Source organism: Megascapheus bottae, chromosome 1, assembly GCF_031878675.1.
Source record: "Megascapheus bottae isolate mThoBot1 chromosome 1, mThoBot2.hap1, whole genome shotgun sequence".
Taxonomy (NCBI): domain Eukaryota; kingdom Metazoa; phylum Chordata; class Mammalia; order Rodentia; family Geomyidae; genus Megascapheus; species Megascapheus bottae.
This window is the reverse complement of record NC_143509.1, coordinates 44,303,455-44,329,112: the sequence shown is the minus strand read 5'-3', so window position 1 is coordinate 44,329,112 and position 25,658 is coordinate 44,303,455. Positions and strand designations below refer to the sequence as shown.

At 41.0% G+C, this 25,658-nt stretch overlaps 1 protein-coding gene across 1 annotated transcript in view; it reads left to right on the top strand.

The window, feature by feature from the left end:
- LOC150069045 (peroxisomal bifunctional enzyme-like) overlaps positions 1–22,229 on the top strand; it is a 29,423-nt gene extending 7,194 nt beyond the window's left edge. The window contains exons 2-7 of the mRNA XM_090343277.1: positions 1,163–1,266; positions 11,007–11,179; positions 13,117–13,228; positions 14,296–14,400; positions 18,411–18,752; positions 20,627–22,229. Of these exons, the coding sequence (XP_090199403.1) occupies positions 1,163–1,266; positions 11,007–11,179; positions 13,117–13,228; positions 14,296–14,400; positions 18,411–18,752; positions 20,627–21,888 (2,098 nt within the window). The 3' untranslated portion in view covers positions 21,889–22,229. The remainder of the gene's footprint in view (positions 1–1,162; positions 1,267–11,006; positions 11,180–13,116; positions 13,229–14,295; positions 14,401–18,410; positions 18,753–20,626) is intronic.
- Positions 22,230–25,658: the final 3,429 nt, after the last annotated feature.

Genomic DNA, 25,658 nt, shown 5'->3' with positions numbered 1-25,658 from the left:
ATGCAGTGTGACAGCTGTTCACATCTGTTTCATGGAAGTGGTTGTTGAGAAATAATGATGTGAATAGGTTATGCAAATATTGTGCTATTTGTACAATTTGCAAATATTGTACAATTGGAACAGATTGGAACATATGAGGACCTTGGTGTCCTGAGGGGTAGGGACTTGTCTGAACCATTTCCTCCTAGGCACTGGGTATGCCTTTTTAGGCTTTTCACTGTTGTGTAATGGTTCACAATCTGTTTTCATAATCAGATTTAATTTCTAATTAACCAGTCGAAGACAAGAGGATTTGTTTATTTCCTCTAACTTACCAAGAAGAAGTAACTAGGGGAAATGTAATTATCATACACAAGGCCAACTACTTTATTTCCTTCATTTCCTAAGGTTTGACTCATCATCACCTGGTCTTGACATTATGGTCTTCCTACATTTTCTTAGTAATCTTTTTCCTTCCTTCCTTCCTTCCTTTCATTTTTCTTTTCTTTTTTGCCAGTCCTGGGTCTTGAACTCAGGGCCTGGATGCTGTCCCTGAACCTCTTTGTGCTCAAAGTAGCACTCTACTACTTGAGTCATTGAGCCACTTCCAGAATTTTCTGAGTCATTTATTGGAGATAAAAGTCTCATGGACTTTCATGCCTGGGTTTCCTGCAAACTATGGTCCTCAAATTTCAGCCTCCATGGTTAGTGTGAATGTTAAGTTAGAGCAGAATGAAATAAAATGACATTGACTTAAAAGTAGCTTTCTTAGCAAGATGTCAGTGGCTCTTACCTAGCTACTCAGGAGGCTGAAATCTGAGGATCACAGTTTGAAGCCAGGGAGAAACTCCGTGATGCTTTTATCTCCAGTTAACCAACAAAAAGCCAGAAATGGAGCTGTGGCTCAAGTGGCAGAGTGCTAGCTATGGGCAAATGCTTTCAAGGACAGTACCTAGGCCCTAAATTCAAGCTCCAGGACTGAAGCCCCCAAAACATATGGGCTTATTTAAATTAGTGTCACTGTATTATTGGTTGAATAAATGAATGAAAGCCTCCACTAGAAGAATCTTTGGGGGTTGTGTCCACTTTGTGTGTGTCTACTTGTTCAAAATTGGGAAATGTAAAATTTCTGCTATGCTGGCAATTTTGACTAGTTTGTTTCATATAATTTCTTTTCTTTTAGTGGGGTTGTACTCCATGGAATAAAAGAAGGACTACAGAAAGCTATGTCAGATCATACAATAAAAGCCATTGTCATTTCTGGAACAGATGGAAAATTCTCTGCAGGTAACTAACCCTCTCCCCCCATCTCTAGACTACAAACACAGACTAGGTATACCATGGAAGAAAACTTAGTGAGAATGATACATGTGGGACACTAGAGCAGGAATGAGAAACATGGTGGCTGAATAGACAGGTCTCTCCCCAGACACCTAAAGAACACTTTCTTTTTTGTTTAGTTTGGCATTTGCAGAACATTTAGATCTGGGCTTCTTGGCTGTGCTCCCAACTTTTTGTGTGGTTTTTATAAGATTAAAAGAGAGATCTCTCTTGAGCATCCTTGTGAGACTTTAGTATTTAATTCTCCTGAATTTCCTCCTGAGGGTCACCCATCTCAGAAATGGGAAACTGCAACCTGCTTCAGTGGGTCGTTGTGGGTAGATGGAGAAATATGGCAGGGGTATCGGAAGTGATGATTCATTGAGTAATGTTTTAGAGTGTCTTTCTTTTCTGAGTGAATGGATTAAACCCTTTAACACATCTCACATGAAAATGAGAGCCTGGTGAATTTGGCTACACCAGAGGTATTGCAGCTATGTTATTGATAACCTGAAAAGACACAGAGGTTAGCATCATGAATATAAATCAACATAAAATGTTAATCGTAATATTTATTTTACCTGCCACATGTCTGTGTATATAGTTCAGTTATTAATTAAAATGCAAAAGATAGTGTTTTTAGATAATTTATATTTTAACTCCTATAATCCTCTCATTTTCAAACAAGAAAGATTAAAAAATAAAGTGCCATGATTAACCTGCTTTAATTTTTTTTTTTATTTTGTTGGTCCTGAGGCTTGAACTCTGGGCCTGAGCATTGTCCCTGAACTCTTCAGCTCAAGGCTACCACCCCCACTTGAGCCACAACAGCACTTCTGGTTTTCTAGTGGTTAATTGGAGATAAGAGTCTCAGAGTCTTTAGTGCCTGGGCTGGCTTTAGACTGTGGTCCTCAGATCTCAGCCTCCTGAGTAGCTAGGATAATAGGTGTGAATCACCATGCCAGGCTGATTAACCTGCTTTGAAATGGCTTCCTGACTGTTTGGAAACTTAATTTGGAGACCTAAGGTGGTGATGATGTTGAGAGATGGAATGAAGCACTGGATATATGGAGAAATTGATTTTCTCTCTGGTACTTCACCAGGACTTAAACTCGGTATCTGACACATTTACACACTGGCTAGTGCTCTACCAACTGAGGCATGCCTCCACCCTCAAATTGATTTTTAAAAATGAAGTAGCAAAGAACATGTAATTAGAGTTCATGTCATAGACAAGATCCAACACCCCTTTGTGTTAAAAGCTCTGGAGAAACTAGGAACATTCCTCAATATAAAAAGGCTGTGTATGACAAACCCACTGCTAGTATTACACTTAATGGTGAAAATCTAAAGCCATTCCCTCTAAAATCAGGAATGAGACAAGGATGCCTACTCTCTCCACTCCTCTTTAACATAGTATTAGAATTCCTAGACAGTGCAATAAGGCAAGAAGCAAGCATAAAGGGGATCCAAGTAGGGAAAGAGGAAATAAAACTATCCCTCTTTGCAGATGACATGATTCTGTATTTAAAGAATCCTAGAGACTCTACTCCCAAGCTCCTTGAGCTGATTCAAAACTTTGGAAGGGTAGCAGGCTATAAAATTAACCCTCAAAAATCAACTGCCTTCCTTTACGCCAACAGTGAGAGGAACGAGGCAATAATCAGGAAAGCAGCTCCTTTCACAATAGCCTCAAAGAAAATAAAGTACCTAGGAATTAGCTTAACTAAGAATGTAAAGGACCTTTCTGATGAAAACTTTAAAACCCTAAAAAAGGAAACTAAAGCAGAACTAAGGAAATGGAAAAACCTCCCATGCTCATGGATTGGAAGAATCAACATTGTGAAAATGACAATCTTGCCAAGGGCTATCTACAAATTCAACGCAATACCCATCAATATCCCAATGGCATTCTTTTTTTTTTTTTGCCAGTCCTGGGCTTGAGCTCAGGGCTTGAGCACTGTCCTTGGACTTTCTCAAGGCTAGCACCCTACCACTTGAGCCTCAGCACCACTTCTGGCTTTTTGTTATGTATGTGGTACCGAGGAATCGAACCTGGGTCTTTGTGCATGCTAGGCAAGCACTCTACCACTAGGCCAAACTCCCGGCCCCTCCAATGGCATTCTTTAAAGAAACAGAAGAGGCAATCCAAAATTTCATATGGAATAATAAAAGACCCCGTATAGCAAAAACACTTCTTAGCAGAAAGAACAGCGCTGGAGGAATTTCAATTCCAAACTTTAGACTCTATTACAGGGCTATAATTATCAAAACAGCTTGGTACTGGCACAAGAACAGTCCTGAAGACCAATGGAATAGAACTGAGGACCCAGATATTAAACCACAGACCTATGGCCACCTAATCTTTGACAAGGGAGCCAAAAAAATAGAATGGAAGAAAGACAGCCTCTTCAACAAGTTGTGCTGGCAGAACTGGTTAAGCACCTCCAGAAAACTAAAGTTGGATCCTTCCTTGTCACCCTGCACTAGAATTAACTCCAAATGGATCAAAGACCTGGAGGTAAAAACCGACACTCTGAAAACTTTATAAGAAGGAATAGGAGATACACTAGGTCTCCTTGGCATAGGTCGAAACTTTCTTAATAAGGACCAAGAATCACAACAAATCACAGAAAGGCTAGATAAGTGGGACTGCATTAAATTGCGGAGCTTTTGTATGGCAAAGGACATAGCTAGTAAATTAATTAGGAAGCCTACAGAGTGGGAGAAGATCTTCACCAACCAAACAACGGACAAAGGCCTCATATCTAAAATATATCAACAACTCAAAAAATTGAATCACTCCAAAACTAATCTCCAAAGTAACAACCATCCCATTAAAAGATGGGCCAAAGACTTAAAGAGAGTCTTCTCTGAAGAAGAAACAAAAATGGCCTATAGACACATGAAGAAATGCTCAACATCTCTGGTCATAAAAGAAATGCAAATCAAAACAACTCTAAGATTCCACCTCACTCCAGTTAGAATGGCCAGGATCAGGAAAATGAATAATAACAGATGCTGGAGGGGATGTGGCCAGGAGGGATCACTACTACACTGTTGGTGGGAGTGCAAACTCATTCAACCACTATGGAAAGCAGTATGACAGTGCCTCAAAGGCTAAACATAGAACTCCCCTATAACCCAGCAATTCCACTACTTGGCATTTACCCAACCATCCAGAATCTAGGACATACTAAATCCACTAGCACAACAATGTTCATTGCAGCAAAGATATGGAACCAACCTAGATGTCCCTCAGTTGATACGTGGATCAACAAGTTGTGGTATTTGTACACAATGGATTTCTATGCTGCTGTCAGAAAAAACGACATCGTCCCATTTGTTAGTAAATGGAAAGACTTAGAAAAAATCATATTAAGTGAAGTAAGCCAGACTCAAAGGAACATAGGCTCAATGGTTTCCCCCATTTGTCATAATCAGTAGAAACCTTGGGCTCTACTAGCAGAGATCTGCAATAGAGCAAAACCTTGATACATAAGGCCATATAGTATGAAGCTAACTGAAAGGACCTCCAGGATATTGAAACAAAAGCCATATAACGAATGACTGTTGTCCTTAATGTACTATATTATCTCTCATCTCCTTTGCTGTCCCTTGGGTATCTCATATTGGTATAGTATCTCACTTTGTTATCTGATATATTCAATTTATTTGTATTTGGTTATTTGAAATTTGATAGGGAAGGGGGAAACCAACACGGGGGGTGGGGGAGGGTAATGGGTACCAAGACATGAGAAAGGGTATTAATGTATGGGAATTAATGCACCTCCTATCTGGCAAATATCATGTAACCCTTTTATTAATTTCAATAAAAAAAATAAAAAATAGGTCAATAGTAAAAAAAAAAGAGTTCATGTCATAGAAAAAGGCATTATTCTAGTAAAACATTAGGAATGATCACATTTGACTTAGTGGACATATAAGGAACAATAAACTCACCAATTGGAAAATATACATTCTTCTCAAACACGCCTGAAGAGTTTAGAAATGTTAACCAGTACTGGACTATACACCCTTGTCTCAATTTTCAGTTAGAATATAGTCTCTGCAAACTGTATCTAAAGCTGAAAATCAATAACAAAATATACAACTAGAAACTCATACATATTATTCATTTCTAATCTCTAAACCAAGTGAAACATCACAATGCACTTTTGGACAAAAAATAAAATCTGAGGGAAGGAGCTGAAGTAAAAGCTGAAAACTTAGCTTTCACCTATCGTATTAGAAAGGTAAAATATAATGATAATGAGTGATGCACTGATATGGTATAGTTAACTAAACACAGGAAAATAGACTTAAATATAGGAAAGGAAGGAAATAATGAGGGAATAAATGTTTGAAATAAAAAACAAATGTGAATCAAGAGGGACAACAATGTCAAATATCTACGAAGGGATTGATCAAAAAAAAATAAAAGAAAAGCACACTGTTCGCCAACAAGGCGAACATTTTACAAGCAATGATCAGAAAGTTATCACTGTAGATTGTCACTAAGCAAAAGGATAATAGAAACTCAAGGAAGCAGGAGACAAATGTAGCTTGCCTAAAACAGTATAAGGAGAAATTAAACCCTAAATATGTCTGTAATCATTGAAGAAATCCAACTGGTAACCAAAAATAATCAGGGTCAGTAGTGTGGCCTAGTGATGAGTGCTTGCCTACCATTCACAAAGCCCTGGGTACAATTCTCCAGTACCACATACACAGAAAAAGCCAGAAATGTGCTGTGGCTTGAGTGGTAGAAAATGTCAGGGACAAATGACTTTACAAGAAGCAGTATTGTAAAGTTTGGAAAAATATGACCCCAATTTTACACAAGTGTTCTAGAGAATTAAAATAGAGATGACTTGCCTGAACTATAATTCCCAGGATTTCAAAGAATAAGGCAGGAGGATTGTGAATTCCAGGCCCCATTCCCTGTTCCTACTATATAATGAAACTCCTTTCAACAAAGTTGGATGGGGGAGGGAGAGAGGAGACAGAACCCTTTCTATTTTAAATTTCTGTGGCTACTATGTGGAATTTCCACAGACTGAGTGTTTTCAAATCGCAGAAATCTATTGTTTTATAGTTCTGGAGGCAGAAGTTGTTTTTTTGTTTTTTGTTTTTTGAGAAAAGCATCCTTAATCTTTTTTTTCATATATTTTTTATTGTAATTAATAGAAGGGTTACATGATATTTGCCAGATAGAAGGTGCATTATGGAGGCAGAAGTTTGTATTTCACTCCTCCCCAAGGTACTTGGAAGAATTCTTTGTCTCTTCTCCTTCTTAGGGTGCTTGCAATCTGTGGCCTGTCAGTACTTGACTCCAGTTTCTGCTTCTGTCTTCATGTGGCCTTTTCCCCATGGCTCCATCTAAATTTTCTGATACTACTAGGTCCACCTCTCCTCTAGTCTGATCTCTTTTACTGGGGAATGGAGTCAGTCATGTGGCTTGAGCTCAGGGCTAGGCCACTGTCCCTGAGCTCTTCTGGTTTTCTGGTGGAAGCAAGAGTCTCACAGACTTTCCTGCCTGGGCTCACTTTGAACTGTGACCTTCAGAAGGCTGCTACTAAGCCTTTTGAGTAGCTAGGACTACACACTAAATCACTGTATCTCATCTTTCATGGTTGTTTAAGTAGATTCAGGAAAATACATTTCATGGCATTTTTTTTCCTGTCTGTCATGGGGCTTGAACTCTGGGCCTGGGAGCTGTCCCTGAGCTCTTCAGCTCAAGGCTACTCCTCTACCCCTTGAGCCACAGCACCACTTCCAGTTTTCTGGTGGTTAATTGGAGATAAGAGTCTTACGGACTTTCCTGCCTGCGCTGGCTTTGAACTGAGAGACTCAGATCTCAGCCTCCTGAGTTGCTAGGATTACAGGCATGAGCCACCATGTCTGGCTTCTTTGCATTTTTAAAAACAATATAATTGATTATAGTTAACAGATACAGGACTGAATGTTGTAGTTGGACTAATCATACTTTTTTTTTTTTTCAAAAACTTATGTCAAACAGCTGTTAAACTGAAAGCATTCCTTAAGAGAAAGGAAGATTAAAGCTGGAAATGTGGCTTAGTGGTAGGGTGCTTGCCTAGCATTCATGAAGCCTTGGGTTTAATTCCTCAGTACCACATAAACAGAAAAAGCTAGAAGTGACTCTGTGGCTCAAGTGTTAGATTTCTAGTTAGCCTTGAGTAAAAGAAGCTCAGGGACAGTGCCACGAGTTCAAGTCCCAGGACTGGCAGAAACAGAGAAAGAGGAAGATGGAGGGGGTAGGAGAAGGGAGATGAGAAGAATGATTACCCTCACCAAATTTCTATTTCACATTGGATTTGAGACCCTACCTAGCAAGTTAAAAGGGGAAGTTAAAGGTAGAAGAATTAAAAAGGAAGATAAAACTTCCTTACTCAGATGATGTCTTATTTGTAGAAAAAGAAAATTAATCTATCAGTCATGTGTTAGATTTAAGGAACTAGCACTTTGAAGTGATGTGAAATCAGTATCCAAAAATATTGGATTTCTATAGGCTGAAATCATTTAACTTGAAGTCACATTAGGAGTGACCTCAGTCACTCCAAACTCCAAAGCTAGCCTACGCTGTACAATGAGATTCTGTCTCAGAAAAATAGAAGGAAAATTGAAATCACTGTATTCTTATTTGTATCTTGGTTTCAGTCAATTTGGGATAATAATCTTAATTATATGTGTAAGTACAAGACTATAGTAATGTATTTAGGATTTGAATCAGGACCAAACATGGTTGTGTCAGTCAGTAATCTCAGCACTTAAGAGACAGGTGAGCATTGATTATGGGCTTGATAACAATCTTACACATAAGAAGGCCATATCTCAAAAAAGGAAAGAAAAAGGGAAGGGAAGAAAAGGAAGGGGAAGGAAAAAAAAAGAAAAAAGAACAAAAGAAAGGAAAAGGGAAGGAACAAAACAAAAAGAAAAAAAAGTAGGTTTTGTAGTCAAACTGGCTGAATTGAAACTCTTACTCTGTGGATGATTAATCATATGTCTTAGCGAATTAGTTAACATCTTTTTTTTTTTTTTTGCCAATCCTGGACTTGAGCTCTTGTTTATTTTTTTTATTTTTTTTTATTATTTTTTTTTTAATTTTTTTTTTTTTTTTTTTTTTTTGCCAGTTCTGGGCTTGAGCTCAGGGCCTGAACACTGTCCTTGGACTTTCTCAAGGCTAGAGCTCTACCACTTGAGCTTCAGCACCACTTCCAGCTTTTTTCTATGTACTAAGGAATCGAATCCGGGTCCTCATGCACACCAGGCAAGCACTCTACCAGTAGGCCAAACTCCCAGCCCAATTAGTTAACATCTTAAAGCCATTAACATAATTGTTATGCAAATTAGATGACAAACTATATGGAACTACTTAGCTCTGTGCCTGTGGAACTTATCCAATAAATGTTCATTACTGTTAATCATGGAAAAAAAACCATCTCATTCTAAAACTACTGGAAAGATAGGCCTGACACTCAAACTGGAGCTGATTTTATTTTCCTATAAGTTAAAAAAAAAAAGTAAAACAACAGAAAACAAATCCTGGGCTATAGACTTAAATGTGGTAGATTGATGAGAAAAAAAATTAAAGATAATCTCAGATTGATGCTAGATAAAGAACATGTAGTACACAGAAAAAAGATATAAAATATTTAATTTTTTTTTTGCCAGTCCTAGAGCTTGAACTCAGGGCCTGGGCACTGTCCTTATCTTTTTCAAGGCTTAGTGCTCTACCATTTGAGCCAAAGTACCACTTCCAGCTTTTTCTGTGTGGTACCAAAGAATTGAACCCAGGGCTTCATGCATGCTAGGCAACCACTCTACCATTAGGCCAAAAATATTTAATTTTTAAACTTGTACAAAGCTTACTGTTATTAATATATAATGAGCTGGGTGCTGGTGGCTTATACCTGTAATCCTAGCTGATCAAGGAACCTTAGATCTGGAAAGTCATGATTTAAAGCTAGTTGAGGCAGACAGGACTCCATCTTTAAAACAACCAACAAAAAACTGGGCTACAAAGTGTGGCTCATGTGGTAGGCCAGCCAAGCAATCTTGAAGTTCTGAGTTCAAACTCCAGAATTGAAATAAATAAGCAAATTTATGTTTGTTTGTTCCAGGAAAGTGATCACTATATAAATATCATGTGAAAACATGGGCCAGGAGTTTGGCCTAGTGGTAGAGTGCCTGCCTCGCATGCACGAAGACCCAGGTTTGATTCCTCAGTACCACATACATAGAAAAAGACTGGAAGTGGTGCTGTGGCCCAAGTGGCAGAGTGCTAACCTTGAGAAAAGCCCAAGAACAGTGCTCAGGCCCTGAGCTCAAGCCCAGGACTGGCAAAAAAAAAAAAGAAAAAGAAAAAAATATGTCATGTGAAAACAGGAAAAATATAAAATTTTACATTATGCTCTCAAGGTTTGATTATAAACTAAACTTTTATTTGGTTCTCACATCGGCTATTTTATATATGTATTGAAACAAAAGATCCAAAACCACAAAAAAATATATATATACACATGCACACACACTAAAATATATAAATATATACTGAAAAATAAAAATGTATCCAAATCTTCAGGTACAATCTCTGTGTAGTAACACTAAAGTGATTGTCATATTTTATGATATTGTATATGTCTTGAATTTTCCATACTGTCTATTTTCTTTCCTTTCCTTTTTCTTTCTTCTTTTTTTTTGGGGGGGGGGCAGGCAGGGAAGAATATTGGGATCCTGAGGGTTGAACTCAGGACCTGGATGCTGTCCCTGAGCTTTTGTACTCGAGGCTAGTACTCTACCACTTAAGCCATAGGTCCATTTCTTGCTATTTGGTCATTAGAGATAAGAGGCTCATGGAGCCTAGACTTGCTTCACACCATGATTCTTAGATCTCAGCTTTCTGAGTAGCTAGAATTACAGACTCACAGTTCCCTGTTATTATTATAAGAAATTGTGTTAACTTCATTACTCATAGATCTACAATTTATTAATCTTGGCTGGTTATGTAACATATCACTCATAACTATATATGCATTTTACCTTCCAATTTTATACTGTAATTACTTATGCTCTTAACAAAATGCGTGATGAAACTGATATGATTTGGCTGATAAAGTGTCACCAAAAAAATGACTTGATCTCAGAATGATGGTCTTAATCAAAGAACCCTATTCATCTTTTCTGAATTTTCAAATTCCCTACCATTACAGTTGTTCTTTATCCCAAGAATCCACAGATCTTAGAAGGCTCTAGGCTTCTCATGCGGTTTCTCATATTTGATTGTGCATTTCCCAGGGCGTGTCTGCATCTAAGGATGGAAGTGTCTCCTTGAGGGATCTGATCAATAAAACAGGCTGGGGGTGAGGGTGGGGATTAACCCAAGGTAGGAAGGATTCATGGAGAGGGTGATTGAGGATGAATATAGCTGAAGTACTTTATTTCCATTTATGAAAACAGAATAAGGAAACCAGGTGAAATTGTTTGGGAAGGGAGGTTGGAGGAAATGAAGACTGATAGAGGGGGTCAGTTTTATGGGGTACATTGCATGCATATTGAAATAATAACTCTTGCTCCTTGTAAACTAATGTATGATAATAAAAATATTTTTATAAAAGAAAAAATGAATAAGTTCCTTCATGTGAGTAAAGTTCAAAGGCCTCTCCTCTTGTATATTTGTTCTTTAGGTGCTGATATCCACAACTTCAGCGATTCTGCCTTCCCTGACATCTCAATAGGAAGTGTAGTTGATGAGCTACAGAGAAATAAGAAGCCTGTGGTGGCAGCCATTGAAGGCGTGGCTTTAGGAGGGGGACTGGAGCTGGCCCTGGGCTGTCACTACAGGGTTGCACATGCACAGGTATCCACTGAGGTCCATGTTGGTTTGAGGGCTTTCCGCAGGGCAAATTCTAAATATGGTCATAAGGATCAGTCAGGTGATGGTTTTCAGTGGTGGCTGCTGGTTAACAAGTCTCAGATATGTCCAGCATTGGTGGGAGGCTGTCATGTGATAGGACAGTGCCTGTTCAGATGGAGAGATTCTTGCATCCTGGTGGGTAAGTAGCCTGCCCTGAGTGCCCCCCCCCCTCGCTCCCTTTCTCTCTGTCTATCCCTTTGTCTCCCTCCACACTTTCTCCTCTCCTCCTCCCTTTCTCACATGGGGAATCATTTTTCTGTCATGGACCACCTGAATATTTCTAACATCATTCTTGGGCCACACAAAATTACTAATATAAGCAGACCAGCTGTGAGCAGCCAACAAAAAGCATGTATGCTTCTCCTGTCATGGCCAAGTGCTTTGAGGGACACTCATATGACAGGCCATTTTTTCCTTACCCCTGAGAGATCTGGGATTTCTTCTAGCCTTCTTCTTAGGTAACATTTTTTCATTAAGGTTGAGATGACAGTCATGAGTCCCTGTGTTATTATACCTTAGTGCTTTCTACATACGAAGCAGTTGCTCTACCACTTTAGCCACACCCCCAGATCTCTTTGCCTTTTTTGGGGGGGTCATCCTGGGGCTTGAATTAAGGGCCTGGGTTCCGTCCCTGAGCTCTTCAGCTCAAAGCTAGCACTTTACCATTTTGAGGCACAGGGCCACTTCCAGATTTCTGGTGATTAATTGGAGTCTCACTTTTGTGCCCAGGCTGGCTTTGAACCTAGATCTTCAGATCTCAACCTCCTATTAGCTAGGATTACAGGCATGAGCCACTGGCACTGGACAACCTTTGTTTTGTTTTTATTTTTTATTATCATTGTTTATGTATTTATTTATTTATTTTGTGGGTCATGAGGCTTGAACTCGGCCTGGGCACTGTCTTTGAGCTCTTCAGCTCAGGGCTACCGCCCTACCCTTGAGCCAAGCCCCACTTCCTGTTTTTTTCTAGAGGTTAATTGGAGATAAGAGTCTCAGGTCCTTTTGTGCCCAGACTGGCATTGAACCTTGATCCTCAGATCTCAGCCTCCTGAGTAGCTAAGATTATAGGCGTGAGCCACTGTGTCCAGCTTGGTTTTTTTTTTTAATATCATCTTACAATATGCCCAAGAGGCCTGGATCACTATCCTGTTTATACTCTTCTCATAAAAATGTAAGCCACTGCAGTCAGCTCTGATAGACCATTTTAATGAGCCATGTGCTTTTCCATCATACAGAGTAAGCAGGCTGTCCCTCCCTAATACAAATACCCAAAATCCTAAATTCTCCAAAATCCAAATCTTTTGAACAGTGCTACAAGTGGCAAAGCACAACTGACTTCTGTGATGGGTAAAATTTTAAAGGCAGGCATTCTCAAACTGTTATATGAAATTATCTGCAGGCTCTGAGTATAAAGGTGATCTGGAACACCAATGAATTGTCTTTTGACTTCTATCCTCTTCCAATAAAATTTCATTATGAGTATGTAAACATTATAAAATGAAAAAATCTAAAATTAGAACCATTTCTGTTCTCAACCATTTCATATAAATACTCTGCCTGTCCATAACTGAATCATTCACTCATATCATTTAATTTTTTTTTGTAAAAGCTCATCTAGGTTCTGTTTTTGTCTGACATAGTCATGCTAGAGTAAGAGAAAAAGTTGCCAGAAGCTAGGGATGTGTTTGAGTATAAACACTTAGCAAAGCTTTATTTATTATGTTCATCAAAGGATAGAGCATACACTGATCTGCCCTGTGGGAAGTCAGGCTTGGTTCAGTGAAACATGTACTGAGGTGTAGGGGGTCCTGGAAGAATCTTGTCTTAACTCTGAACATGTGATCTCATTGTCATGGCCTTTCTATTTCAATGTTTGGTAGACTCAGATTGGCCTCCCAGAAGTCACATTGGGAATCCTTCCTGCTGCAAGAGGAACCCAGCTTCTCCCCAGACTCATCGGAATTCCTGCTGCACTTGACTTGATAACCTCAGGTCAGTCTACACCTTCAGGCACCTGTCTAGATCAATGTGAGGAAGGGCCAGCACCTAGAAGCATTCTAGTATGTCACCTTTCTATTCACATAACAGTAAGGGAATAGTTTAACTTCTTTTTTTTTCTTTGTGGGCCATGGGACTTGAACTTTGGGCCTGGGCACTGCCTCTGCACTCGTCAGCTCTTGGGCACTGCCTCTGCACTCGTCAGCTCTTGGCTACTGCCCTACCCTTGAGCCAAGCCCCACTCCCCATTTTCTAAAGGTTAATAGGAGATAAGAGTCTCATGTTCTGCAGAGAGCAGTGGCTCAAGCCTGAAATCCTAGCTACTCAGGAGGCTGAGATCTGAGGATCAGGGTTCAAAGCCACACCAGAAAGGAAAGTACTTGAGACTCTACTTTCCATTTATACACCAGAAATGCTTGAAGTGGAGCTATGACTCAAATGGTAGAGTGTTAGCCTTGAACAAAAAAGCTCAAGGAAAATACCCACACCCTGAGATTGAGCCCTAGGACAGACAATTTAAAAAATTATTAGCTACATATATTTTATCTTTTTGCTGCTCTGACCCTTTTGTACTACATAATTTTGATTGTATTTTATATAATGTCACCTTAATTGATATTTTGCCAATGCTGTTTTAGTGTGGGGACTTTTTAAAGTCAGCTACAGTCCCTGGTGTATAGTGTTAGTATTATTCATACTATCTGAAAATCAACCCTCTCAGATCCCTAAAGAGATTCATATTATATGAAGCCCTTTAGAGATTTACAGACTAGAAAAAAGAATTTACTTTCACGTCATGCTCAGAATTACTGAGGCAAGCATAAGTGGTCCCGTGTATCAGTGAGGAAATTGCGGTTCTGGCACCACGCCCAAGGTTACTCTGATCATGAAAACTGTACTGCCACTGGAATCCAAGTGTTCTGCCTATGTCTGCAGTGATCTTTCTCCTATGGCAGTCTGAGTGGTCTTCATGTTACTACTTAGAGATAGCCTTCCAGTGTCCAAGAGAGAGAGATCAGTGCTCGGCTTCCATCGCACGTTGTTCTTTGATTTTGTTTTAGGAAGGCGTATTTTGGCCAGTGAAGCACTCAAGATGGGGATTGTGGATAAAGTGGTGAACTCAGGTGTGCTTGAAGAAACAATCAAATTTGGCCAGCAAATTATTGGTAAGAACACAATAAAAGATATATCACAGTATTGGAAACAAGCTCAAGTTGCATTTCAATATGGAGCATTCAATCTGCATTTCAATATCTTATGCATAATCCATGTGATGGGATGGGATGTATGACAAAGGTGACTGTACTGTATTATATGGCATTATTTAATGAAGAAAGCATCATTGCATATTGTAGGTTTTCCAATGGTGTCAATGCAACCAAATTACATAAACTTGGGGATGGCATACTCGTGTATGTTAGAGTTTGTGGTTAAAATGTTTGCATAAAGGATTCATAGAGAATGAAAAGGCTCTCTGGGTATGTTGCTAGTCATGTAGCCCATGCAGTTGGAAGGAGGTGTTTTATAGCTGACAACCTATAAAACAGGCATGCTAAGCAAGCACTCTACCACTAAGCCACATTCTCACAGCATAACTTTTCTGTTTCCAAGTTTATTGGCTTTTTATTTCTTTACTGAACCATAACTATGGCATTGTATATTAAAAAATATTGCCTAAACCAATGTTACAGATACAGTCCTCAGAATTGAATTCAGGACCTGTTACTTTCTTTTCTTTTCCATCCATGGGCTTGAACTCAGGGCACTGTCCTTGGGCTTTTTCCTCAAGGCTAGCACTCTGCCACTTGAGCCACAGCACCACTTCCAGCTTTTTCTATGTATATGGTACAGAGGACTTGAACCTGGGTCTTTGTGCATGCTACACAAGCACCCTACCACTAGGCCAAAGCCCCGGTCCCAGGCCTTTCACTTATTAGGCTGGCTCTCTCCCACTTGAGCCATGCCTCCAGTGCTGACTTTTGTTAGTCTTTTTTCTTTGTCAGTTGTGGGGCTTGAACTTGGGGCCTGGGCACTGTCCCTAAGCTCTTCAGCTCAAAGATAGAACTCTACTGCTTTGAGCTAGAACCACTTCCAGTTCATTGGAACCGATAGTTCATTGAAGATAAGAGTCTCATGAAGTTTTGGGCTCTGGCTGGCTTTGAACCCCAATCCTCAGATCTCAGATCTCAGCCTGGTGAGTAGCTAAGATTACAAGCCTGATCCACCAGCTCCCTGGCTTGCTAGTCATTTTTGAGATAGGTTCTCTCAAGCTTTTTAGCCAAGGCTAGCTTCAAACTACAATCCTTTGACTTTCAGACTCCCAAGTGGCTGGGTATGAGTCACCCGAGTGTGCTGCTCTGCTTACATTGTTGACATTTTCCAATTGCATTGATACAACAAATTATCACATGCCAAGCAGTTTGAACAACGTGAATTTAGTGTCTTACAGTTGTAGGCTAGATGTTTGGTAGGGTTTTTCCTGACCCCAAACCCTGCTGTAGACTGATGGACTCTTTCTGGACTCTTCAGTGGAGACCCATGCTCTGCCTGTTTGGGTTGTTAGTAGAAGTCAGAAGCTTGCATTGTGGGGTCTGCTTCCCTGTGTTCTTGCTGTATGGAATCTGAAGTCCGTTCCTGGATTTAGAGGTCACTGCACACCTTGGTTCTTGGTCATATCTGCCATGTGAAAAGCTGCACTGTTGCCAGAGGGGGAGTCCTTCTCCTGTTGTACCTCTTTTGACCTACTTGTTGGATCTACGTTGTCACATAGGTGATTAGATTGTCCACCAAAATCATACAGGGTTTTTTTCCTATCTCAAAGTATTTCATCTGAAGCTCACATCTTTTTGTGTCAGTTCTGGGTCTTGAACTCTGGGTTCTCAAGGCTATAGCCCTACCACTTGATTCACAGCACCACTTACAGCTGTGATACTGAGGAATCCAAGCCAGGTCTTCATATATGCTAACCAAGCACTTTATCACTAGGCCAAACTCGTGGCCTTAAGCTCACTTATAATTTTTTTTTGCCGCATTAGTTTATGTATTTAGAAGTTCTGTGGTTAGGAAATAGACATTTAAAGGATAACATTCTTTTTTGTTGTTGTTGTGCCGTTATGGAGCTTGAACTCTGCCTGGGTGCTCTTCAACTCAAGGCTACCACCCTACCCTTGAGCCAAGCCCCACTTCCCATTTTCTAGAGATTAATTGGAGATAAGAATCTCAGGTCCTTTTGTGCCTGGACTGGCTTTGAACCTTGATCCTCAGATCTCTGCATCCTGAGTAGCTAGGATTACAGGCGTGAGCCATCTAGCCCAGCGAATGAATAACATTCTGCCAGTTACCAAAATATTTTTTTCTTCCTTTGTGGGTCTTCATTTCCTTTCCTTACCAGTGCTCTTAGAAGTACAAAAGTGTTTTAACTTTTTGATTTCGAAGTTTGTTCCTCCAATGAATCATAACCATAGCATTGCGTAGAAGAGGACATTACCAGGCTGGGAATGTGTATTAGTGGTAGAGTGCTTTGCCTGGCATGCACAAAGCTCTGAGTTCAATTCCTAAGTACCACATAAACAGAAAAAGCCATAAGTATACTGTGCCTCAAGTGGTAGAGTGCTAGCCTTGAGCAAAAGAAGCTTAGGGATAATGCCCAGGCCCTGAGTATAAGCCCCGGGGCTGGCAAAACAAAGGAAACAAAACCAAAGCAAACAAACAAATAAAAACCCAAGAAGATATTACCTAAACTAAGTTCACATAGACCTCTGTTTATTTCTAGAAATATTGTACATTTAGAATTGTTTTATGATCTATTTGAATTAGTAATATTTGATGCTAGGTAAGGAGCTAAGGTGTTTGTTTGTTTTCAGACCTGAGGCTTGAACTCAGGGCCTGAGCACTGTCCTTGGGCTTTCTCAATGCTACGGCTCTGCCACTTGAGCCACAGCACCACTTCTGGCTTTTTCTATGTTTGTGGTACTGAGGAATTGAACCTGGGTCTTCATGCATGCTAGGCAAGCACTCTAGCATTGGCCAAACACCCTGCCCCTGAGGTGTTGTTGTGGTTGTTTTTTAATGTTCTAAGACTGGGACTTGAATTTGGTATCCAATATTTTCACTCATTGACTAGTGCTCCACCGAATGAGTCATGCCTCCAACCCCAGGATCTAATAATTTATATAGGGATATTGATTTATTTCTTATGGAGGTTTAATTAGCCTGGCACCATTTTCTCATAAGCAGAAAAGAGTTTATTGAGGGGAGAGCAAACTGCGGATCTGCACAAGATGATGCATGCAGAAACAGAGGGAAAGAAGAAAGACAAAGGGGAAAAAGAAGAAGAGAGAGAGGGAGTGAGCCAGATTATTTAGGGAAATGCAGAAGACAGGACTACAGTAGATGCGAGAATGATCTCAGAACCTAGGCAACCTCTTACTGTCTGCTTCTTTTTCTTATTGAAATGATTTCCTTCTGTGTTGGAGACCAGTTGATCATTGGAAAAAAACAGTTCTTAGAATTGGAATAATTTACTGATAACCCCTAAATTTTCTTCCACTGAAGGTGTATGCTTGCCTTTCTGTCAATATGACACTGTATTCCTGTATAAGATTTGAAGGTTTCTATTTCTATTAAGACAGGAGTTAAGACAATTTTGAAATAAAATATTAAGTCAAAGATGGTTTTCTTTATTTTCCTTGACAGATTAGTAGTTGTTTATGAAATTCTTCTTAGCAATGTAATAAAGAGAATTTTACTTTTTTTTCCCCAGTACTGGGGCTTGAACTCAGGGCCTGAACACCGTCCTTTGGCTTTCTCAAGGCTGGCGCTCTACAGTTGAGCCACAGCACTGCTTCTGGCTTTTTCTATGTATGTGGTATACCAAGGAATCGAATCTGGGTCTTCATGCATGCTAGGCAACCACTAGGCCAAACACCCAGCCCCAGAATTGTACTTTTATTCCTGAATTAGGAGAGTTAAATTGCTTGAATCTGTTAAATACTATATTCCAGCACCAAGGTAAAATATGGTCAGAATGTTGATAATGTTCCATTACATATCTTGCTATCTTAAATATCTGGGTATTTTAATTGGAACCACTTACTGCTATTATTTTTGTTGTATAATCCTTTTCCCTTGGTGCAAGTTCCACTGGCAATGCTCTGCTCTTTCTTTTTCCTTCCAGATAAACCCGTGGACCCACGCAGAATCTTGAACAAGACAGTTCCAAGCTTGCCCAACATGGACGCCATTTTCACTGAGGCCTTTGCCAAGATGCAGAAGCAATACCCTGGCCTTCTTGCTCCAGAGACCTGTGTCCGTGCAGTGCAGGCCTCTGTGAAGTATCCCTACGAAGTGGGCATCAAAGAGGAAGAACGGCTCTTTTTGTACCTTCATAACTCAGGGCAGTGCAGAGCCCTGCAGTATGCTTTCTTTGCAGAAAGGAATGTAAGTAAGTGGTCAACTCCCTCTGGGGCATCCTGGAAAACAGCTGCAGGAAGACCCATCTCTTCAGTTGGTGTTCTTGGTAAGTGTCTGGAAGCGTTCATAGCTCTCCTCATGTTGTACATGTGGGGCTACATCTGCTTAAGGCTGTCTGATGTGAGGTTCACATATTGTCATCTGCCAATCCAAGTGCACTGAACATAAGCTGTGTTAGTTCTCTTCATTCTCACTTTATTTGGATTCCATGGGAGGGCTAAAGACACCAAACTTTTCCACAGTGAGCTGACCTTTAGTGGTATGAGGGATGGTCTCTAGGGGCTGGGACTCCAAACTGGACTTGCTCTTCCTCTTTCTTGCCACTTCCTTGTATGAGTCTCTCACTCCAGTATTTCCTAATTGGGATGGTTATTTGAATGACATTTCAAGATGTAGCTTATTCTTGTAGCTAGGTGGAAATCAATTCTCTTGTGCTTTTTGTGAGATTCATGCACGTCTTCCAGGTCAGTATGATTATGATTATTTGATGCAATCTTCTTCTGCTCCTATGTATCCTTTAAAATGCTACAAAATCTCACTGCTTACATTCAGTAAGCATTTTTAAATTAGTCACAATGTTTTGAATGTTTTTTTTGTGCCAGTCCTGGGCTTGAGCTCAGGGCCTGAGCACTATCCTTGGGTCCTTGGGCTCTCTCAAAGCTAGAGCTCTAGCTCTTGAGCCTCAGCAGTACTTCCGGCTTTTTTCTATGTATGCGGTACCAAGGAATCGAACCCAGGTCTTTGTGCATGTTAGGCAAGCACAGAGCACCACTAGGCCAAACTTCTGGCCCCAATTCTTTGAATTTTTTTTTTTTTTTGCCAGTCCTGGGGTTGAACTCCGGGCCTGAGCACTGTCTTTGGACTTTCTCAAGGCTAGAGCTCTACCACTTGAGCCTCAGCACCATTTCTGGCTTTTATTTTTTCTATATATGTGGTACAAAGGAATGGAACCTGGTCCTTCGTGCATGCTAGCCAAGCACTCTACCACTAGGCCAAACTCCCGGCCCCAATATTTTGAATTTTTATTTGTTATGTAAATGAAGGAGAAAATATTAAATCCCAATCAAGAAAATATAGCTAAAATCAATAAATTTAGTAGGAAAATTAAAACTTAGAAATATAGAGCAAGATGAGTGAAGTTTATATATATATATGGTTTATATATAGTATATGTAGTATATATAGTATATATATATATACATTTCTACAGAAGAATGTGAGTATAAATCTGTAATATCTTGATCTTTAAAACTCCATTAGCTTCTGTGTCTTTTTTTCTTTTTGCTAATCGTGTGACTTCAGCTCAGGGCCTGAGCAATGTCTTTGGGCTTTTCTCAAAGCTAGTGCTCTACCAATAGAGCCACAGCACCACTTCCAGCTTTTTTATATGCATGCAGTACCGAGGACTGGAACCTGGGTCTTCGTGAATGCTAAGCAGGCACTCTATCACTAGGTCAAACTCCCGTCCCTTTTCTTTTTTTTTTTTTAATTTTATTTTATTGTTTGGGTGATGTACAGAAGAGGTGCAGTTACATTCATCAGATAGTAGGTACATTACTTCTTGAACATTGTTACCTTTTCCCATGTTTTTTTCCCACTTTCCCTCCCCTCACCCCCTCCACTCATCTCATTTTTCCCTTACCTTCCCATTTTTAAATAAACAAATAAATGTATATACAATATACCAAATACCAAAGTCAGCTACAATAACAACATGAGATAAACTGTAAGTCTTTCTTAAGAAGGCATAGAGAACTGATTGTGATAGTTGAACATCTTTATAATGTTACAGTAGGTTACATACCTAAACTTTTCAGTTAGCATTTTAAAATACACATTACCATAGAAGCCTGTGTCCAGTGGTGATTGTTCAGTTCTTAGTGCCACTGAGTCATTCTCTTCTTCATTCCTAATCCACAGGTTTGGGAACAATGGGCCGAGGCATTGCCATTTCCTTTGCAAAAGCCGGGATCCCTGTCGTTGCTGTAGAATCAGACCTAAAGCAACTAGAAGCTGCAAAGAAGGCAGTAGCTTCCATCTTGGAAAAGGAAGCATCCAAAAGGCAGCAGACCGGCAAAGCTTGGTCAGCACCAAAAGTCACCTTCAGTCCATCTATGAAGGAGCTGGCTGGTGTGGATTTAGTGGTGGAGGCAGTATTTGAGGACATGAACCTGAAGAAGCAGGTCTTTGCTGAACTGTCAGCTGTGTGCAAGCCACAAGCATTTTTATGCACCAACACTTCAGCCCTGGATGTGGATGAGATTGCTTCTGCCACAGATCGTCCACAGTTGGTAATTGGCACCCACTTCTTCTCACCAGCTCATGTGATGAGGCTGTTGGAGGTTATTCCGGGCCGCCACTCTTCCCCCACCACCATTGCCACTGTTATGGATCTGTGCAAGAAGATAGAGAAGATCGGGGTAGTTGTAGGCAACTGCCATGGTTTTGTCGGGAACAGAATGTTGGTTCCGTACCACAACCAGACGTATTTCTTGTTGGAAGAAGGAAGTAAGCCAGAGGACATAGATGGGGTGCTAGAAGGGTTTGGCTTTAAAATGGGGCCCTTTAGAGTGTCTGACCTGGCTGGGTTGGATGTGGGCTGGAAAATTCGCAAAGGGCAAGGGCTTACAGGAGCTGCATTGCCTCCAGGCACTCCTGCCCGCAAGAGGGGCAATGCAAGGTACTGCCCAATTGCTGACATGCTGTGTGAGTCAGGAAGATTTGGCCAGAAGACAGGCAAGGGCTGGTATGTCTATGACAAGCCACTAGGCAGGAGTCACAAACCTGATCCCTGGCTGTCCAAGTTTCTGTCTCAGTACAGAGAAACCTATCAGATTGAGCCCCGGGTGATTAGGCAGGATGAGATCCTTGAGCGTTGCGTGTATGCGCTAATCAATGAAGCCTTCCGGATCCTGGGAGAGGGCATAGCTGCCAGCCCAGAGCACATTGACGTGATCTACTTGCATGGCTATGGGTGGCCCAGGCACCAGGGTGGGCCCATGTTCTATGCCTCCACGGTGGGACTGCCCACAGTTCTAGAGAAGCTGCAGAAGTATCACAGGCAGAACCCTGATATCCCCCAGCTGGAGCCCAGCGACTACCTAAGAAAGCTGGCTGCCCAGGGAAACCCCCCTCTGAAAGAGTGGCCAAGCTTAGCAGGGCTGCCCAGCAGCAAACTGTGAGTCAGCCAGTGGTCTGTGCTCACATGCTGGCTTCCAGGACAACTCACTTAATTTCAATGAGATTAAATCTCAGGATCAAAGTAAGAATGCTCTGAAATACAAAGATAAACTGCGATAATAATCATTTAGTTAAAGTGCCTTTTGGGGAGCTGGAGGTGTAGCCTAGTAGTAGAGTGCTCACCTAGCATGCACAAAGCCCCGGGTTTGATTCCTCGGTACATAGAAAAAAGCCGGAAGTGGTGCTGAGGCTCAAGTGGTAGAGCTCTAGCCTTGAGAAAGTCCAAGGACAGTGATTAGGCTCTGAGCTCAAGCCCAGGACTGGCAAAAAACAAAAAACAAAACAACCACTTCTTTTCATGTGTCTTTGTATAACACTGAAGCCAGACCCCTGCCTTCACCCTATAAATATCCCAGCAGCCCCAGAAGGTGTGTGCTTCTTGATTTCCCCATGCAAGCACTCACACTCTGTAAGAGTGTGCCCCTGCCCTTCTGTTTGTCTGCTTTTGGTCTATTTGTCTGATTGTCTGTTTATTTAGTCAATAAAACTCTGTCAAGTTCTCTTACAAAAAAAAAAGTTCTTTTTTCCATTTTATCATGATGATTATGATGAGTACTATGTTTGGGAATGTGCTTCCTATCCTTTTAATGTGTTTGTAGCACATAAATTTAAGAAATATGCTCATGTGAATATAATAACATAGTGTTCCATGAGATTGAGGAATAACTACACTGGTAAATGGCAAAATATGTCATCGATTAGTAAATGACAAATTCAACTAAGTTATAAAATTCTTTGTCCTAGGAGTGAATGCCTGGCCAAAGCCCTTTAATTGCAGCTGAGCCAGAATCAGGCCTCAGAGATGGAGGTCAGACCCCAACAATTCCCCCTTTTTTGTTTATTAGAACAGGGGGGACAAGCGCGCAAAGGCCCTGTCTTAGGTTGTCCCCTTCAGGGGATCTTGCCCATCATTGAATGCTCTGTGGCCTTCTGTCCCACAGTACAGATCACCCCCGGGCCTGTCTTAGGTTGCCCCGCTCCAGAGATCTTACCCGTCATTGGCTCTCGGGGAGACATCTAAGGGGAGTCGAGGGATCCCTCCTTGTCATAGGGCTCTCCTTGGTCATAGGGGTCATTGGCATCGGTAGCAAGCCTCTGGAAATGCACCTGTACATTCATCAACTGAATGGATTCTATCCTGCTTTGAATGAATTGTAACCTTATTGATAACACAGGGCCCAAAAGTTAAAAGTAAGAACAAGAGGAGTATAGGACCAAGAAATGGAAGGACATAGGGTAGCCATCTGTGCAGTCCAGTCCAGAGGAAGTTGGCTTGTAGCTCTTTCCTGTGTAATAAAGCTCTGTCCTGGCTGGGGTCACCAAACCCTGCACTGATGATGGGTATCTTGACTCCAAGAAGAAACAGGATCAGCACTGTAAGGTCCATTATTTATCCTGAAAAAGAAGTGAGAGAGAGATATCCTCAGGAGGCAGAGAGCCTTCTGGGTCCTCATCAATATTATTGGGGTCCCTTCCCATTTGGGACAATATTTAAGATCCCTTGCAGGGACCCAAATTGGCTTTGTTTCATCAGTGGGGAAAACACAACCAAATCCTCTTCCAGCTGTAATGAGGGTATCAGGGCTCCTCCACTCCCCATTAAGGGGGTCCTTCCACCGGACATAGACAGTTCGATAGGGAATAGAGGTTGTCCAGTGTTTCTGGAAGGGTGAGAGATGTTTTCCTTTGGCAAAATTTAAAATATTGAGAGTAAACAAGGCCATCTTTAGCTGATCATGGGGGGGAGTGTTCCCCCTTTTTGTTTTATTAATTGAGATTTAAGGACATGGTGTTATGCCTAAGTCTCAGGACGACCACCAAGAAACCATCGAGAGTCAGACGTTCCAAAATGCAAAAGCAAGGCTTTATTCAGGCAGGCTAGCTCCAGGCCTCTGTCCTACACTCCCATACAGCGGGAGCCCAGGAGGAAGCCCTGAACAGCTTTTCTACAGGGCTTTTAAAGGCAAAGACTACAGATTTACATTAACACAGCAATCAGCTATTGGAATGAGATAAGGTAGGGGTTAGGGCCAGTTCAGGGCAGTTGGAGCTAAGGGGGATTCCTATACCAGTAGAGTCCTAATTATCTGTCTAAGGGTAGTTTTATGGTTTTAGAAAACAAATGCCATCCCTTGAATTTACACGAGTTCTGGTTAATTTTAACACAGACAGGTCAGTTCCTGGGACTTGATGGCACCACAATTCTGTTTCTTTAATTTAGATGCACTTTTGGGTCACTCACAGTTTACATAAACAAGACAGTTGCTGCTTCAGAATGGGGGCGCTTTTTTAGCTCTTCAATGGTTATATCTTCCTACTATTGCCTGTCCTCTGGGATTATGAGGGATGCCAGTAGTATGGGTAATTTGCCATTGTTTAAAGAAGTCATCAAGAGACTTGCTTAAAAAACATAGACTGTTATCAGTTTTTATTTGGTCTGGCAATCCCAGAGTAGCAAAACATTGAAGAAAATGACTGATAGCATGTTTAGCTCTCTCCCCAGAATGGGCTGTAGTCCAACAGGCATGGGAAAAGGTGTCTATTGTTTAAAAAATGTATTTAAGTTTTCCAAAAAAGGGAAAATGTGTAACATCCATTTGCCACAGATTATTAGGCCTAAGGCCTCGAGGGTTAACACTGCCCATTTGGAGTGGTGGAACCTGTAAGAAAGGGTGGCATGACTTACAGGTCCTAATAATCTTTTTTAGGTCTTTAATAGCTACTTGGGGAAATCGGTGGTGTAGTCCCCTCCAGTTGGCATGCGTGAGCCGATGGAAAGAGATAGCCTCCTGTAAAGTGTAACATTCAGGATTAGAGGCTAACTGGTCAGCGAGGGCATTGCCTTTGGTCAAAAGCAATCCTTTGAGCAAATTTCTAGCTTGAATCATCAAAGGAGTGATGGGGTTACTATCAAGTTTAATATGAGCTTCTATGAGGTTAGGTAACAAATTGATCACATAAAGGCTATCTGAGAATAGGTTAAGAGGACCAGTAACCTCAGATAGAGCTAAGACCACAGCATAAAGTTCCTTAAATTGTACTGAGCCCAGTATTTCATGAGACAGGGTCACTGCAGGAGAATTGCCTTTACCTGGGGAGAAAATAACAACAGAAGCCCCCTTCTTGCCTCCATCCATGAATACGGTGGGGAAGGAGGGATCGGTTTCACTTGGAAAAAGTTTTGGAGGTCGCCACTCCAGCTGGCTAACGGAGCTCATCCATTTATGGGGACCATAATGACAATCCACTTTACCTGGAAAGCCTTCCATGGCTATTGCTAGTCTAGCATTATTTCTTTGTAGCCAAGAGAAATCATTAATCCTAAAGGGGACAATAAGAGAGTGGGGTTCACTCCCAAAAAGAAGAGTGGATAAATCTGCCATTTGGTCAATCATGGAGTAAACTCTAGGTGTTCCTCCAACTGACAGGTGAATCCAGTGAAGAGGTTCCCCTTCCTGGCCTGAAAGGGCAGTAAAGAGGGTCTGTCCTGATAGAGGCATAGCAGGATCATACCTCTTTAAGGCTGCTTCATTAATAGCTAATTGAATTTTATTTAAAATCTCTTTATGATCAGCTGACAACGTTACTATGGAGGTCAGATAAAGACCCTTTAAGAGATCAAAAGGAGGTGTGAGGGTTGCAGTAGTTATGAGGATCCATGGTCTCATCCAATTAATTTCACCAAGAAGTTTTTGAAGTTGGGGCAGGGTGT